Consider the following 12,605-nt stretch of genomic DNA (forward strand, 5'->3'; position numbering starts at 1 on the left):
ATATAGTTACTCTCAATTTTTTTAATAAGATGAACGGTCAAATATATTGAAAAAAAGCCAATGGCTTCAAATATTTAAGAAACGGAGGAAGTAAAATTTATAAGATATGAAACTGAATCCACTCAAAATTTAATCATGGATTCTTGATTCTTTGTGGCATCTCAACCTTGTTTCCGAGGATTCTGATACTGATGACGAAACTCGTCCGCGTGTCTAATCTGCCGCTGGCCGGTTTCCATGCAACGTGGGATATGAAATACCCCTTGTTGGAAAGGAATTAAGTTGCCGATACGTTGATTGTCCAGCACATTGGAATATGGACAGTGCTCCTAACTCCTAATACTTGTCCTCATCTTTCGAGTGTTAGTCAACTACCGTGAGACATACACAGGACCCAAATTAAACTTTACAACAAATAGGAATGGTCGGTATAAGTAGGCGTGTTAGTCCACCTGGCTGATCGTAGCCTGCCGTGCGTTCGGAGTTCAGATCACCGGCGCTGCCTGGAAAGTCACATACCAGTACAGAATAGTACTCCGGTAGCTGGTATACCGTACGATACCGTCTACGGAGTGGACTATTCCATGTCTCCGTCAAAAAAAAAAAACGCGTACCTATCGTAGATCCTGGCTGATTCGGCCAGTGAAGCCCCCAAAAAACCGAGACGTTTACGACGGCTTCGCGTACGCGCCGGAGAGACGGGCTCCACACCACACCACCGCCCACCGCGTCACGCCGTCGCGTGAGATTGGCTTACATTCCCTGGCCGCCGCACGACTGACGCCCGTGCCGTGCAGCAGCGTGCGCTTCCGCGACGACAAGGGCTCACGCGCGGGGAGCTGGGGAGGCAGGTGGAACCAACGAACCTGCATGCGGGGGGGTTGTGGTCGATCGATCCGCCACCCGCGTGCGGTGCCGCACCGCCGCCACGAGGCCGTTGATAGAGATATGGCCCGCGCGTTGCTACGAACGTTTGCCGTGCCGGTGCCCCGCTGCGGCGTGTTGGCCGCGGCTAGCTCTGCCTGGCGACGCGCACGCACGCATACGCAGACGCAGGCCGAAATAACGTGCAACCGCACGCAAAAGCGACGGTGAAACGGTAACAAGCTAGGCCCCAGACCGGGACCGGACGACGTACGGGTGGATGGAAGCAGCGCCAGCGAGCGAAGCACACGCTTTTCCCCTCCTCTGAAACGCTACGCGTCAATGTAGTCATCAAAGTCTATCGATCGATCGGGATAACATAAAAGGGGTAAGGTAATTCCCAACCCAATGAATATTGTTCATAGCATTAAATAAACTGTCACCTAGAATAAAAAATGATGTGGCAAGTGAATAAATGAGAAAAGAGAAGGAAACCATATCTTGCATATCATAGTTTCTACACAACATCCAAGACATCATGTGAGATAAGTAGTATTAAATTTAAGTATGGAATAGTGGTGTTTGTATTGGAAGGATAATGTCTCGTACTAGTTTTTCAATGATGTGGAGTTTATAAAAATCATATCTAGTGTGTTGGGTTAGGAATAACGTAAGATCGAGTAGGACGAATCCCGGTGTCCCACCTAGCAAACAGCGACGCTACCGCGCCAACGACAGCGTACTACGTACCGGGCGGTTCAGGGCTTCAGGCTGCAGTGCAAGCCTATCGAGAGCTAATTTGCCCGAGACTTGGTCGTTCAACTCCAACGACTGTAGTAGAGCTGATAGCCGGGCCCCGCTACAAGGGCGGGAAGCAGAAGAAGAAGAAGTCCGCGGCGAGATGTCACGGCGGCTGGGACGACTAAATATCGCCGGTTCACTTCAAAGTCTCGGAAATTTGTCTACTTCCTCTCGCCCTGGCCTCCCTTGCAGCGATATCGTCCACAGGCTAGGCACGAAACTTCAGCAACGCGATCAATCGATAGATTTCCGTGCAATACATAAGCAGGCGACTACTTTCCGCAGCTTAGCCGCCCTCTCGAGCTCGTGCAAACCTACCCCAGAGGAGTTAATTATAGATAGTTAACTCGTGCTGCTTGCTAGCTGATCATCAGTTGATGCCGGCGATGGGGTTGTGGGAGAGCGTGAGGAGCTTGTTCGGGGAGGGAGGCAACGGCTGCCTACCTCGGATTGGGAAGAAAGAGTCCGAGGATCTTTACTCTTATCCAGTGGATCATGGTATGTAATTTTGTTTTTGTCTCTCTGTGTGTGTTGTTGTTGTTGTTTCTTTCTCCATTTTGTTGACAATTGGACCACGTTGCTTTTGGTGCTGAATTCTCAACTGTTTCTCTACTCCGGTTAGCTGTAATTTGATTAGCTCAATTCTGGGATTCTCATCGTGTCTGTCAGCAGGTAGACAGGCCCTCGATATATTCTTTTGCGTTCTTGTGTTCTTTCTAGCTCTGCTTTGATAAGTGATAGTCGACAGTGATTAAACAGGAGACAATCGACCATTTCTACTAGCATGCGTGAAGGATTAACAGCGAAATCTTTGCTTTTTTCCACTGTGTTCAGATAAACGGAAAGGAGCGGACCGTGCGGCCGCGGAGGAGGTGGTGACAGTGGAGGTGCCGGAGGTGCCCGTGCGCGAGCTGAACGAGATCACCAACTCCTTCTCGAACGAGAACCTCATCGGGCAGGGCTCCTACGCGAAGGTGTACAGGGTCCTCATGCGCGGCGCGAGGCCCGCCGTCGTCAAGAAGCTCGAGAAGCCGTCCAAGCACGCGTCCAACGTCGTCTTCCTCAAGCAGGTGCGTAGCTCTTCTCGGTGCTTTTTACCAATGCTCACTCTGCTACTACTTACCATATATATCTGCAGCTGTCGGTGGCGTCGCGGCTGAAGCACGAGAACTTCGTCAGGCTGTTGGGGTACACGATCAGCGGCGACCTCCGCGTGCTGGTCTACGAGTACGCCGCCATGGGCACCCTCCACGACGTCCTGCACGGTACAATCTCTACTTCTAAGGATCAGTCACTCCCTCTCATTTTTTTTTACAACTACGCTTGCCGAACTGCTAAACGGTGTGATCAGCCTGGGACTGAACCATTGGTGTGTCGTCGTGTGCAGGGCCGAGGGACGGACAGGGGTGGGGCGGGGAGGCGAAGGCGGTGGTGAGCTGGGAGCAGCGGGTGCGGATCGCGCTGGACGCGGCGCGCGGGCTGGAGTACCTGCACGAGAAGGTGCAGCCGGCGGTGACGCACAAGGACGTGCGTTCCACCAACGTGCTGCTGTTCGAGGGGTTCAGGGCCAAGATCGCCGACTACAACATGTTCAGCCAGGCCGCCGACATGGCTCGCCTCAACCGCTCCACTCACACCCTCGGCTCCTTCGGATACCAGGCGCCGGAGTACGTGCACGCACGCACACACACAAGCCCAGCTGATCTCTGTCTGGCCATGGCTGATCGATCTCGTCATGGCTTTCTTGTTGTTGGATTGGGTCGTCGAACGATTTTGCTGAAATTTTCGTTGGTTTGGGGATGTTCCAGGTATGCCATGACTGGTCAGATGAACGATAAGAGCGACGTTTACAGTTTTGGGATTGTTCTGCTGGAGCTCTTGACGGGGAGGAAGCCGCTGGACCGGACGTTGCCGCAGGGTCAGAGAAGCCTGGTTAACTGGGTAAGCATTTTTCTTTTCTGGTTTTCACATTTCCTTTTCTTTGTCTTAATCACTGCATTTCCCTCTCAGTTGTACCAGCTAACCCAAAGAACATTAATATATTGGTCACCTACCTCGTCTATTTTCATCCTTGGTCTTCCTTTCTCACCTAAGAAGCAGCTGAAAAGCTTTTTAGTGAAAGATTTATCTGATAGCTAAGCTGTGGAATACCGAACACGTACTTATCAATTATCAAACTGCAATTCGTCTGCCAAATTTCAATAAACCTCAAACCAGAAGCTTCTAGCCCCTTGATTAAAATTTTATGGAGGTCACTTTCCAAAGGCGATAAGACAGTAGGAGATGCATTTGTGCTATGACGCAAGAAACAAATTGCATCAGTTTCTTTCCTAAATAAACAACACAATCCAACGAAAACAAAAACAATGGCAGTACGAGCATAGTACTAGTATATCTTGAAACAAAGATGATGCTATCACACAATGTTCAGACTCTGACCTGGCGTATCTCCTGCCCCATTTGATATGCTAGGCAACTCCAATTTTGACTGAAGACAGGGTCCAGGACTGCATCGACCCCAATCTTGGCGACAAGTATCCTCCTACCGGAGCTCTCAAGGTTTCTCTCTTAACTATTCACCTGCATTGCATTTTTGCACCCAACCATTACCATCTCTATCTATGTATCTCTAGTAGGTTTCTACTTCTAACCGTCAGGGTGTGGCAATGTCACAATGCAGCTGGGGAGAATCGCGGTGCAGTGCCTGCAGTACGACCCTACGTTCCGGCCATCGATGGGCACCGTTGCCCGCGTCATCAACTACGCCGTCGTGCGAGACCAGCAAGGCGTGGTCTGATGATCCACGAGGATTTTTTTTTTTTTTGCACTTGTTCATTTTGATTTGTTCGTGTGAATCAACCGTGTATATGCCTTGCGTTGTGCAGGCTAGTTAGACATGCAAGAGATACAATTCTTGCAGTAATAGTTGAAGAGAGACTATATCCAAAAAGCCTCTGGTTGATATAAACTGGTACCGGTAAAACTTTCCCAAAGCTTAGGAGTCCATAGGGGGAAAAAAACAGAACAGAAGGCCTTATTAAGGCCATGTGTGCAAGCTAGTTAGACGTGCAAGAGTATGCTAGTAGTACAGTAAATCGCTCAATTTTGGATGGAGTTGTTTCTCTTCTTTTTTTTTCTCCTGAAGATGCATCATCTAAGGAAAAAAAATGTACTGAGCAGAACACTGAGCTTGTTAGGAAAAAAACAGTTCAGTAGTATAAATGGTACGAATGTTCAGTACAATTGTGTCCCGTTAACATACATCGATTTTGCCAAAAGAACAAAGGGAACTTTGTATAGTATGAGTGTATTTGTATAGGGTCGGAAGTCTTGCCATCCGAATGTTTGCCCCAAAAATGTTGGGGTAAAAAAAAGAGAAGAGAAAATAGGATAACCTGAAACGGAGCTATGAATATTTCGTTTCATTCTATAGTTTACAACTGTTTATTTTACTCATCATGCTACATAAATTCTGTGTGATTCATGGCAAAAAGAATTTCTTCTATACCTACCTGCAGAATCAAATGGAAGAGTTTATCAGAGCTATTGAGAATGAACGTCTTACAAAGCTGTTGATTGTAATACCAACAAACAGGAATAGAAATTGTTTGCAACAAAAAATAGGTAGTTTTGGGTTGCTGTAAGCCTAGGCTCTCAAATAGTTTTCTTTGGTGCTAAGGGCTTCTATTCCATGCCCATGAGAGTACCTGTTGTTTTACAACCATGAACTGGCTTACTAGTAGTGATAGATAGTACCAATCTTAGTAGTAGTCATATAACTAAGATGAACTCTGATTCCAACTATGTTACACCCAACTGATTATGCACTCCTTGCCTTCAAAGTCACAAGCATCTGCTCTAACATCCATCTCTACTCTAAGCAAAAGAGAAGCTACTGACAATAGTACATAACACCAAATCATCAACTGTCTCTGTCAGTCTCACTGATGGCAGCTGCAGGTTGCCGCAACCAGGTCTATAAAATCACCTCCTACCATCATAGTCTAAACTTTCTAATAGGTGACCCCTCACCCACCCAACCCATGTTTTGAATTTCAATCTGAGGTAACTAACGCTAACAGTAATACAGAAACTGATCGTAAGCAGTTCCTTGCGAATGCAGTTTCACTGACAGATAGCTTACAGTTGTAACAAAGTGACATTTTCATCCAACAAACACTGAAATGACACAGCAACATATTTGTCCATGAGAAAAGTGTGTGAGATTCACCTCAAACAGAAGGCTAAATAGGCAACAATGGTTTTCTCTCATCGGTTGCAGTAAGATGGCTTGCCTGAAAACATAGTCAGCACAAGAGATAAGTCCATGAGAAATAAAGTTGTCATTCTTGGTTTTATTCAACAAAACAATGAGTCACTTACATCATCAGCAGCGCCAGCAGTCATATTTACAAAAGAAGAGTCGGATGACCTGCCACACAAAATTGTTTTATGAGATTAGATGTTCTGAAATATTTCATAAAATCATGACACTTTCACTTCAAATGTCATTAATATGAAGTATAAATGCAAGGGACAAGCGATGTTTACCTATGATTCTGTGCATCTTCCGGTTCTAATGCTCCAGCTGGTTTGTCATCTTTGACCTTTGCCAGTGGGGAGAAAAACTGAACAAGAACAGCACTTAGCCACTTACATATGTTCAACTAAGACACAATAAGTAGTAGGCTAAAGAATAGACAATAAAAAATCACCTGGTGCATCGAAATAAACACTATTGAGATGCCTAGGAGAAAGTTAACTGTCAAGGTATGTCCCAAAAATGCAGCAGATGCTAGACCGGTAAATATTGTGGCCACGGTTGATGAATACTTCTTCAAAATTGTGTCTGCATTACGATTTTAGTCAATTGTTACTAAAGCATGGGAAATCATAACATCATGTAACTGAAACACAGAAACAAAGAATTGGAAACTCAAGATTGTGTAAGAGAGTAAATCAGGTATACCATCCTTTACCTGCATACTTAAAGAAGAATGAAGAGAGAATGCCTTGTGCAGCATTGTTACAAATGAGAAACATTGTGGCCCTTGAATGACCTCGAAGGATGTCAAAACTCTCTGGCCCTGCAAACAATGGGGCAAAGTTATATCATAGACATATAGCCAATAGTCCAAAACAAAACATAAGACACGGTACGACACTAATGGAAGGTAGTAAGATTTGGCCAACTCGACAGTTTGTGAGACACAGAGTATTAAACACGAAATACAAAGTAATGCCCGTCTGGCTGCTTGGAAGAGGTGATGCATGCATAGGCTATATGGGTTCCCCTCTTGAACGGTACTTTAAATATAATAACAAAACATGCTACAGTGCATGATTTTCAGTTTCTGACTGGTAGCGCTATAAAAATTTGCAGGATGAAAAGACGCACTGATTTCAAAGTACATATTCAACCATATACCAAGCTCTAAACAGACATCCAATTTCCTTTGCTTTGCAACACAAAAGACACAAGAGTCCTCGGGTACCACATCTGTTGTTTGCAACACCTGAAATACTAATGAGAATATTGCATGCATGCCATTTTCCATCAGGCCTAAGTCACCCCACATGTTGACTTTCAAATACTGAAATACATTATAATGCATAACAGCATATTCATCACCTTAGAATCTAAGTTGCTTACCTTGAAATATGACAGTCCCCAGGATGCCAAGGAAGTTGAAAATTGCACCATAACCATATAGAAACAAATTCTGCATGTTGTGCCAAGAGTTAGTGTGAATGAAGGGAGAGAGAAGTCAAGGAAAAAAAATGTGAACAGGTAAGCATCAAAAACCAAGGGACTAGATCTTATCAGTTTATTGTTTTCAGTATTATATGCGTGTGTTATAAGTAATTTGAAAGAGTTGTAAGGCAAACTTTTTTAGTGCAAATCACCTGAAGATAGATGCTTGTGTCGAACTGGCTTTTCAAAGCATACTCATTGTAGACTGAGGCAAGTGATGGGACAGTAACCTACAATCTCAAATGAACATAAATATGAACATCTCGATTCAAAATTTGTTCAGGTGGCTGAAAAAATAGTGAAAACTACACAGATCAAGATACTATGTAGGTGAGTAAAACTTACAAATATAAGTGTATATATGTATGCAATAGTGGTGACTGCAAGACCAAAAGATTTGGTTCCATCAGGTATGGAGCTTAGTTGATTGACACTGATTCCAATAAGCAACAGAGCAAGGGCTTCCCACTGATAGCCATAAAAAAAGAACAGGGTCATAGATCAGCATTGTTGGAAACATTTGAAGAACATATAATTGCTCTACATTTTCCCTAGGATTTGATTCAGTTTAAGTTGTTGTACCATTCTAGACTTCAAGTCCATTTTTAATTAATTTGGCACTGCATCTAAAAGTGTCAACTACTCAACCATCATTGCTAGTTACGATTCTGCATTGGTACTAACAGAGTTTGTGAAAAATTCAAAAATATAGTCAGCAAAAGGCAAGGCAAAAACCTTGAGAAAAGAGGCGAATGGTGCCTATTGATTTCTAAAATCCTAGCAGTAGTAAAACATGGAAACTGCATGCACTATATTCACAATAACAAACCAATAGCCTAATAGGAAAAAACATCTAAATGAGAGAAATTCTTAGCTGAATTATAGAGACTGCATGCACTGTGCAGTTTAACATGTAATGGCTAATTGTGTTTTTTTTTTCCACAAGGAAGATTCAGGAATAAAAGGACCACAATACTAATCTCAGTCTCACCTGAATTATAGAGAATTTCCTTCTCATTATGAATTTTAGGAGGATAGCTATGACGAGTACCTTGATCAGGAATAAAAGAATATGATATTAGTAAATCTTGCTTCTTGCCAAACATAGGGAAAATACACACTCGCATCTTGCAAAACCACATGAATAAAGCATGGGAAAAATGGCGAAAGAGGGTACCTTCAGGTTGCTTAGCATCTTCACAGTTGCAGGGCTGAAGTATAACTGCATGTGCAGTACAGCAGATTAAATTAAAACCAAGACCAAAAGCTATATCAGATTGGAAGACTCCAAATCCGAACTCTAGAAAAAAATCTTAAAACATCATTGGTCTCTCATTAGATAGATTCCTACTGCAATGGCTTGGAAACATTGATAAGTATTAAAATTCATATTAACTAACTCAAATGATTGGACAAGTTGCAATGACAATTAAACAGTTCAAGAGGCCTTGAGAAACACTTAAGGCCATCTCTTTTGCATTCATATTAACTAAAAGTTTCTAAATAGTTTACTAGTAGCTGAATAATTATATCTTTTTGAACATTAGCTTATCATCATATGCTATAAACTCCTTTTCAGCATTATTTCACAGCATTGTATTTCCCTTGAAACACATGTATTTAACATAAGCATAAAATACTGATACACTGCAGGAAAACAAGATTTCATAAAGTTCAATGAACATTTACCTGCATGATGAACTTTAGGTAGTTGTTGATGGCATATAGGAGAGCAGGAACAGCTAAGAGTGCATTATTACGTGCTGCCTAAAAAGAGAAGGATTCAAGAATCAAATGATAAGTTGCCATAACTAGAAAGCTGGAATTAGAGCAATTTGATGCATAAAGTTATAAATAAATAAAGGAAAGCTGAAGGCAAGTCATTAAGGAATAAAAACTACAAATGAGCTTCTTCTAAGGAATTAAAAACAAATAGACAAAAACAATTTGTGGTTAACACTATAAACATAAGTCATATATCTAATCTGTGTGCATGTTGAGCACAGTCAACAAAGAGTGCATGCTGTGCTAGCATTGACAAGATAAATCACCTGTACAAAGGTTGAAAGTGACAGAAGTGGCTTCTCCCCAACCTTTTGTTTTCTAGACTGTCAAACACAAATAACAACATTAGGGCGAAATACTAAAACAACAAGACTACAAGAGCCAGGAAGGCTGCCAATAGTAAATCCATGACTACACTGTTGGTCTACTGAAAATGGTGAATTATGTGTGCAAAACAAATGCTTTGATTAGCCATTCCAGAAATTATGTGTGCAAAACATTGATATTACATAGAAGGATCATGCATGCTAACAAGAGATGGAACATTTAAAAAAAAACACTTGTAGAAAGCACGGATCAGCTAGAACTAACCTGGATTATTAGCATTACAATAGCAAATATAACTTTTGTAACCTCTGTCAAAAAGTTGACACTGATAGGACTGAACTGAAACTTCCCATCAACCTTGGACATAAATACTAGAATAGGCTGCATATACAAAGTAAAAAATTAGCATGGTTTGAAAAGGTTGGCAATCAGATATGTCCAATAATTTGGCAGCATATTGGCATTGAAGTCAAACACTTTCAAGTAGAGTGGAGTACCTGGAGGCCAACCAAAATGCAGTCCCCTGACACAAGAAGGAAGTTAAGCGCGCGGTACTTGGACGATATCTTGCTGCGGTGCTTGTCATATGCCCTCGACACACTCCTGGGGCTCGGAGCCACCACCTTGGAGTGGCATACACTGCATTCCATCACTCCGTTCCTCTGCATCTCCTCTAACTAAGCAGGACCGGAGGCCCCAAAAGCACAGCAGCAAGATATATGTATCACTCTATAGCCGTGGCCTCTGATCCCTTTGCATGCCTGCAGCAAAAAAATACATTTGTGAACTAAGCAAACTAATCGATGAAAACTGAACACATTTCTCTCTAAATTCACATAATCTCGCAAATTCATGTGTAGCACCGCTACCCAGCCCATCTCACCAAAACACATCATAGCCGACAGCATCAACCGAAGTAAACTACAAATACCAGCACTAAACTTCAAATCACCCAATCAGCTAGATAATCCATATCAGATCACTAGAAGCTAACTTCGCCAATAAACATCCAAAATAAATCACGACCAAATGCAGCAAGCGCGTGCTTCTATATACTAGATCACACAATCAGCACCACACACAACAACAACCAAAAAAAAAAGTAGCACAATCACAGGTGAGCTTGAACGACGGAGAGATCCGAGAGGACCTCGTATCAGCGACCGTACCACGGGGGAGGGTGGGGGGGCCGGGCGGCGGGATCTAACGCCGCCTGGGCGCTCGGCGCCGGCACACGCGCGGGGCGAATCTGGTGGCCCCTGTCCGGATCGGCGCGGTCGAGGCTCCCGCTCCGCACCCCCCCGCCCGGCGCCGCACGGGGAGATCGGGCGGTGGCGGCGGGGTTCTCCTCCCCCTCCTCCTTGGCTCGCTTCCCAGATTTCGTCAAGTTCCGGCGGGAGGAAGGTGGAAGAGGGAGAGGAGCAGGAGGACGGCGAAGGCGGGGCGTGCGCTTCGCGTGTATTTTATTCACGTTTCTTTCTTTCTCTTTTTTTTTTTGTTTGAGATGTTCGTGATTTCTCTTGTTCACGTTTGTATTTGTAGTAACTTTTTTTCCTTGCAGCTGTCTGTGATGAAAAATTGGTAAGTTTGGTCATTTTACGCCAGAATTTTTTTATCTGTAAAATGAATAATGCCATGCTATAACTGCACCATCACACTATAATGTGTTTCCATGTGCAAGCTATGGAGTAATACTCTCCCCTAAAAAAGATATAAAATGGAGTAATACTTTACTAACTTCCATTCTCAAAAATAGCACATTCAAGTTATGTATACATGTATTTGTTTATGTATCTGGACCTACATAATGTCTAGGTAAAATTCTTATATATATTTGCGGACAGGTGCATTATCTATTTACTCAAGTGAATAATTATCATTGTTACAATATAAAATCACCATATGTGTTGCTATTTCATTATTGAAAGAGAAGTCATCATAGGTGTTGTTACTTATCCATGTTACTGTAAATGTTCTGAACTATATTTGCGATTGATTACATAAACGGTGGATACGCAAATTATATTCAAACGAATCCTACAAAATATGTGCGAGGGAGAGAGGCCCAAAACAGATCTCACTCATATTCGAAGTTCGCTCCATATGAATTGGGAGGTGGCGACTAGTCTGAAGGAATAGTCTCTCACTCTGTTGACCATTTCCTTTGCGATTCGTGCTACAGTGATAATAGTAACTTGTTGTGTGTCATTTACTCGCTTCCTATTGGAGCACGTTGCCAGCGTGTATATTCAAATCTTTCCATTCGACGCATGTTAGGTCCAGGTCCAAACACACTGGCAAATTCTCAGGCGAATATTCTAATTGATTCCCGTCTCTTTCGCAAGGAAGAGCAGCTGACACGATCACACCAGCTAGCCATCGTTACAGTGGCATTTTGAGTTTATTCTTTTTCTCTATGAGAGCTCGTTGAATTGAGCCTTTAGCGTTGCTTTTGATAGAGAGTGGTCATGAGCAATTTGCTTGGACCACTGTCCACCAAAATTTTCATTAGTGAAAGTAGATGCAAAATCCTATCTACAAAAGGTAATAATCACTGCTATATAGTGTAATACTTACTGAATTTGTTGTAAGAGCCATATTCTTCTACTCATATTTGTGTCGTCCTGGTATGAAAATGGTGCGATTTTTTTTGCGGGGAAAAGCACTCAATTACTCAGACATGGGGTCATCACTGACAACCCATGATAAAAAAATACAACTGTTCCCTGGCTACAGGCCTGACAAATACTCACACCGAGCTTTATTCGCTAACCTACGACTAGCTCGGTTTTGGCTCCGATGAGCTTTATACAGGAGGATCTCCCCTATCACCGCTGAATTAATTCTTGATTTCCCTGAGAATAAACGCCATCTCCGACAACTCCCTCTCCTTTCACTGAATCATTGCATCGCTACCTGACAGTCAGTTTCAACCACAATCGGCCTGAGAAACCATTAAAGAGGAAGAGCCAGTCCTTCCTTGAGAGCAAGGATCTCCGACTCTAGTGCATGACATGTGTCCGGAATTCAGTTATGGTTACTAATATGTGTCCGTACTTTGAACAAATCTATT

General features: G+C 43.1%; 2 protein-coding genes across 2 annotated transcripts; one reads left to right on the forward strand and one right to left on the reverse strand.

Annotated features, from left to right (window-relative positions):
• The first annotated feature begins 1,889 nt into the window (after window positions 1-1,889).
• On the forward strand, window positions 1,890-4,905 carry LOC4336242 (PTI1-like tyrosine-protein kinase 3). Its single transcript, NM_001419599.1, has 7 exons — window positions 1,890-2,163; window positions 2,500-2,735; window positions 2,804-2,930; window positions 3,053-3,332; window positions 3,474-3,606; window positions 4,138-4,224; window positions 4,346-4,905. Exons 1-7 carry the CDS (start codon window positions 2,043-2,045, stop codon window positions 4,460-4,462), a joined length of 1,101 nt encoding a protein of 366 aa, NP_001406528.1. The 5' UTR covers window positions 1,890-2,042; the 3' UTR covers window positions 4,463-4,905.
• On the reverse strand, window positions 4,858-11,022 carry LOC4336243 (CMP-sialic acid transporter 4-like). The gene is made up of 16 exons (NM_001419600.1): window positions 10,702-11,022; window positions 10,030-10,293; window positions 9,797-9,913; window positions 9,472-9,528; window positions 9,110-9,187; window positions 8,598-8,642; window positions 8,412-8,471; window positions 7,766-7,888; window positions 7,573-7,650; window positions 7,319-7,388; window positions 6,645-6,752; window positions 6,381-6,514; window positions 6,217-6,293; window positions 6,049-6,097; window positions 5,897-5,960; window positions 4,858-5,177 (listed from the first exon to the last, which is right to left on the reverse strand). The coding sequence occupies exons 2-15, from the start codon at window positions 10,198-10,200 to the stop codon at window positions 5,910-5,912; spliced, it is 1,218 nt and encodes a 405-aa protein (NP_001406529.1). The 5' UTR covers window positions 10,201-10,293; window positions 10,702-11,022; the 3' UTR covers window positions 4,858-5,177; window positions 5,897-5,909.
• Window positions 11,023-12,605: the final 1,583 nt, after the last annotated feature.

This window comes from Oryza sativa, chromosome 4 (assembly GCF_034140825.1).
Source record: "Oryza sativa Japonica Group chromosome 4, ASM3414082v1".
Classification (NCBI taxonomy): Eukaryota; Viridiplantae; Streptophyta; class Magnoliopsida; order Poales; family Poaceae; genus Oryza; species Oryza sativa.

What these genes read in the sequence shown, in the direction of transcription:
- LOC4336242 (NM_001419599.1), top strand. Translation starts at nt 2,043, where the DNA reads ATGCCGGCGATGGGGTTGTGGGAGAGCGTGAGGAGCTTGTTCGGGGAG. An exon ending in CTCTTATCCAGTGGATCATG is followed by an intron (nt 2,164 to 2,499) that starts GTATGTAATTTT and finishes CACTGTGTTCAG; the next exon opens with ATAAACGGAAAGGAGCGGAC. An exon ending in TTCGGATACCAGGCGCCGGA is followed by an intron (nt 3,333 to 3,473) that starts GTACGTGCACGC and finishes GGGATGTTCCAG; the next exon opens with GTATGCCATGACTGGTCAGA.
- LOC4336243 (NM_001419600.1), bottom strand. Translation starts at nt 10,200, where the DNA reads ATGCAGAGGAACGGAGTGATGGAATGCAGTGTATGCCACTCCAAGGTG. An exon ending in GGGGACTGTCATATTTCAAG is followed by an intron (nt 6,753 to 7,318) that starts GTAAGCAACTTA and finishes CATTGTTTGCAG; the next exon opens with GGCCAGAGAGTTTTGACATC. An exon ending in CTGCTGGCGCTGCTGATGAT is followed by an intron (nt 5,961 to 6,048) that starts GTAAGTGACTCA and finishes CTATGTTTTCAG; the next exon opens with GCAAGCCATCTTACTGCAAC.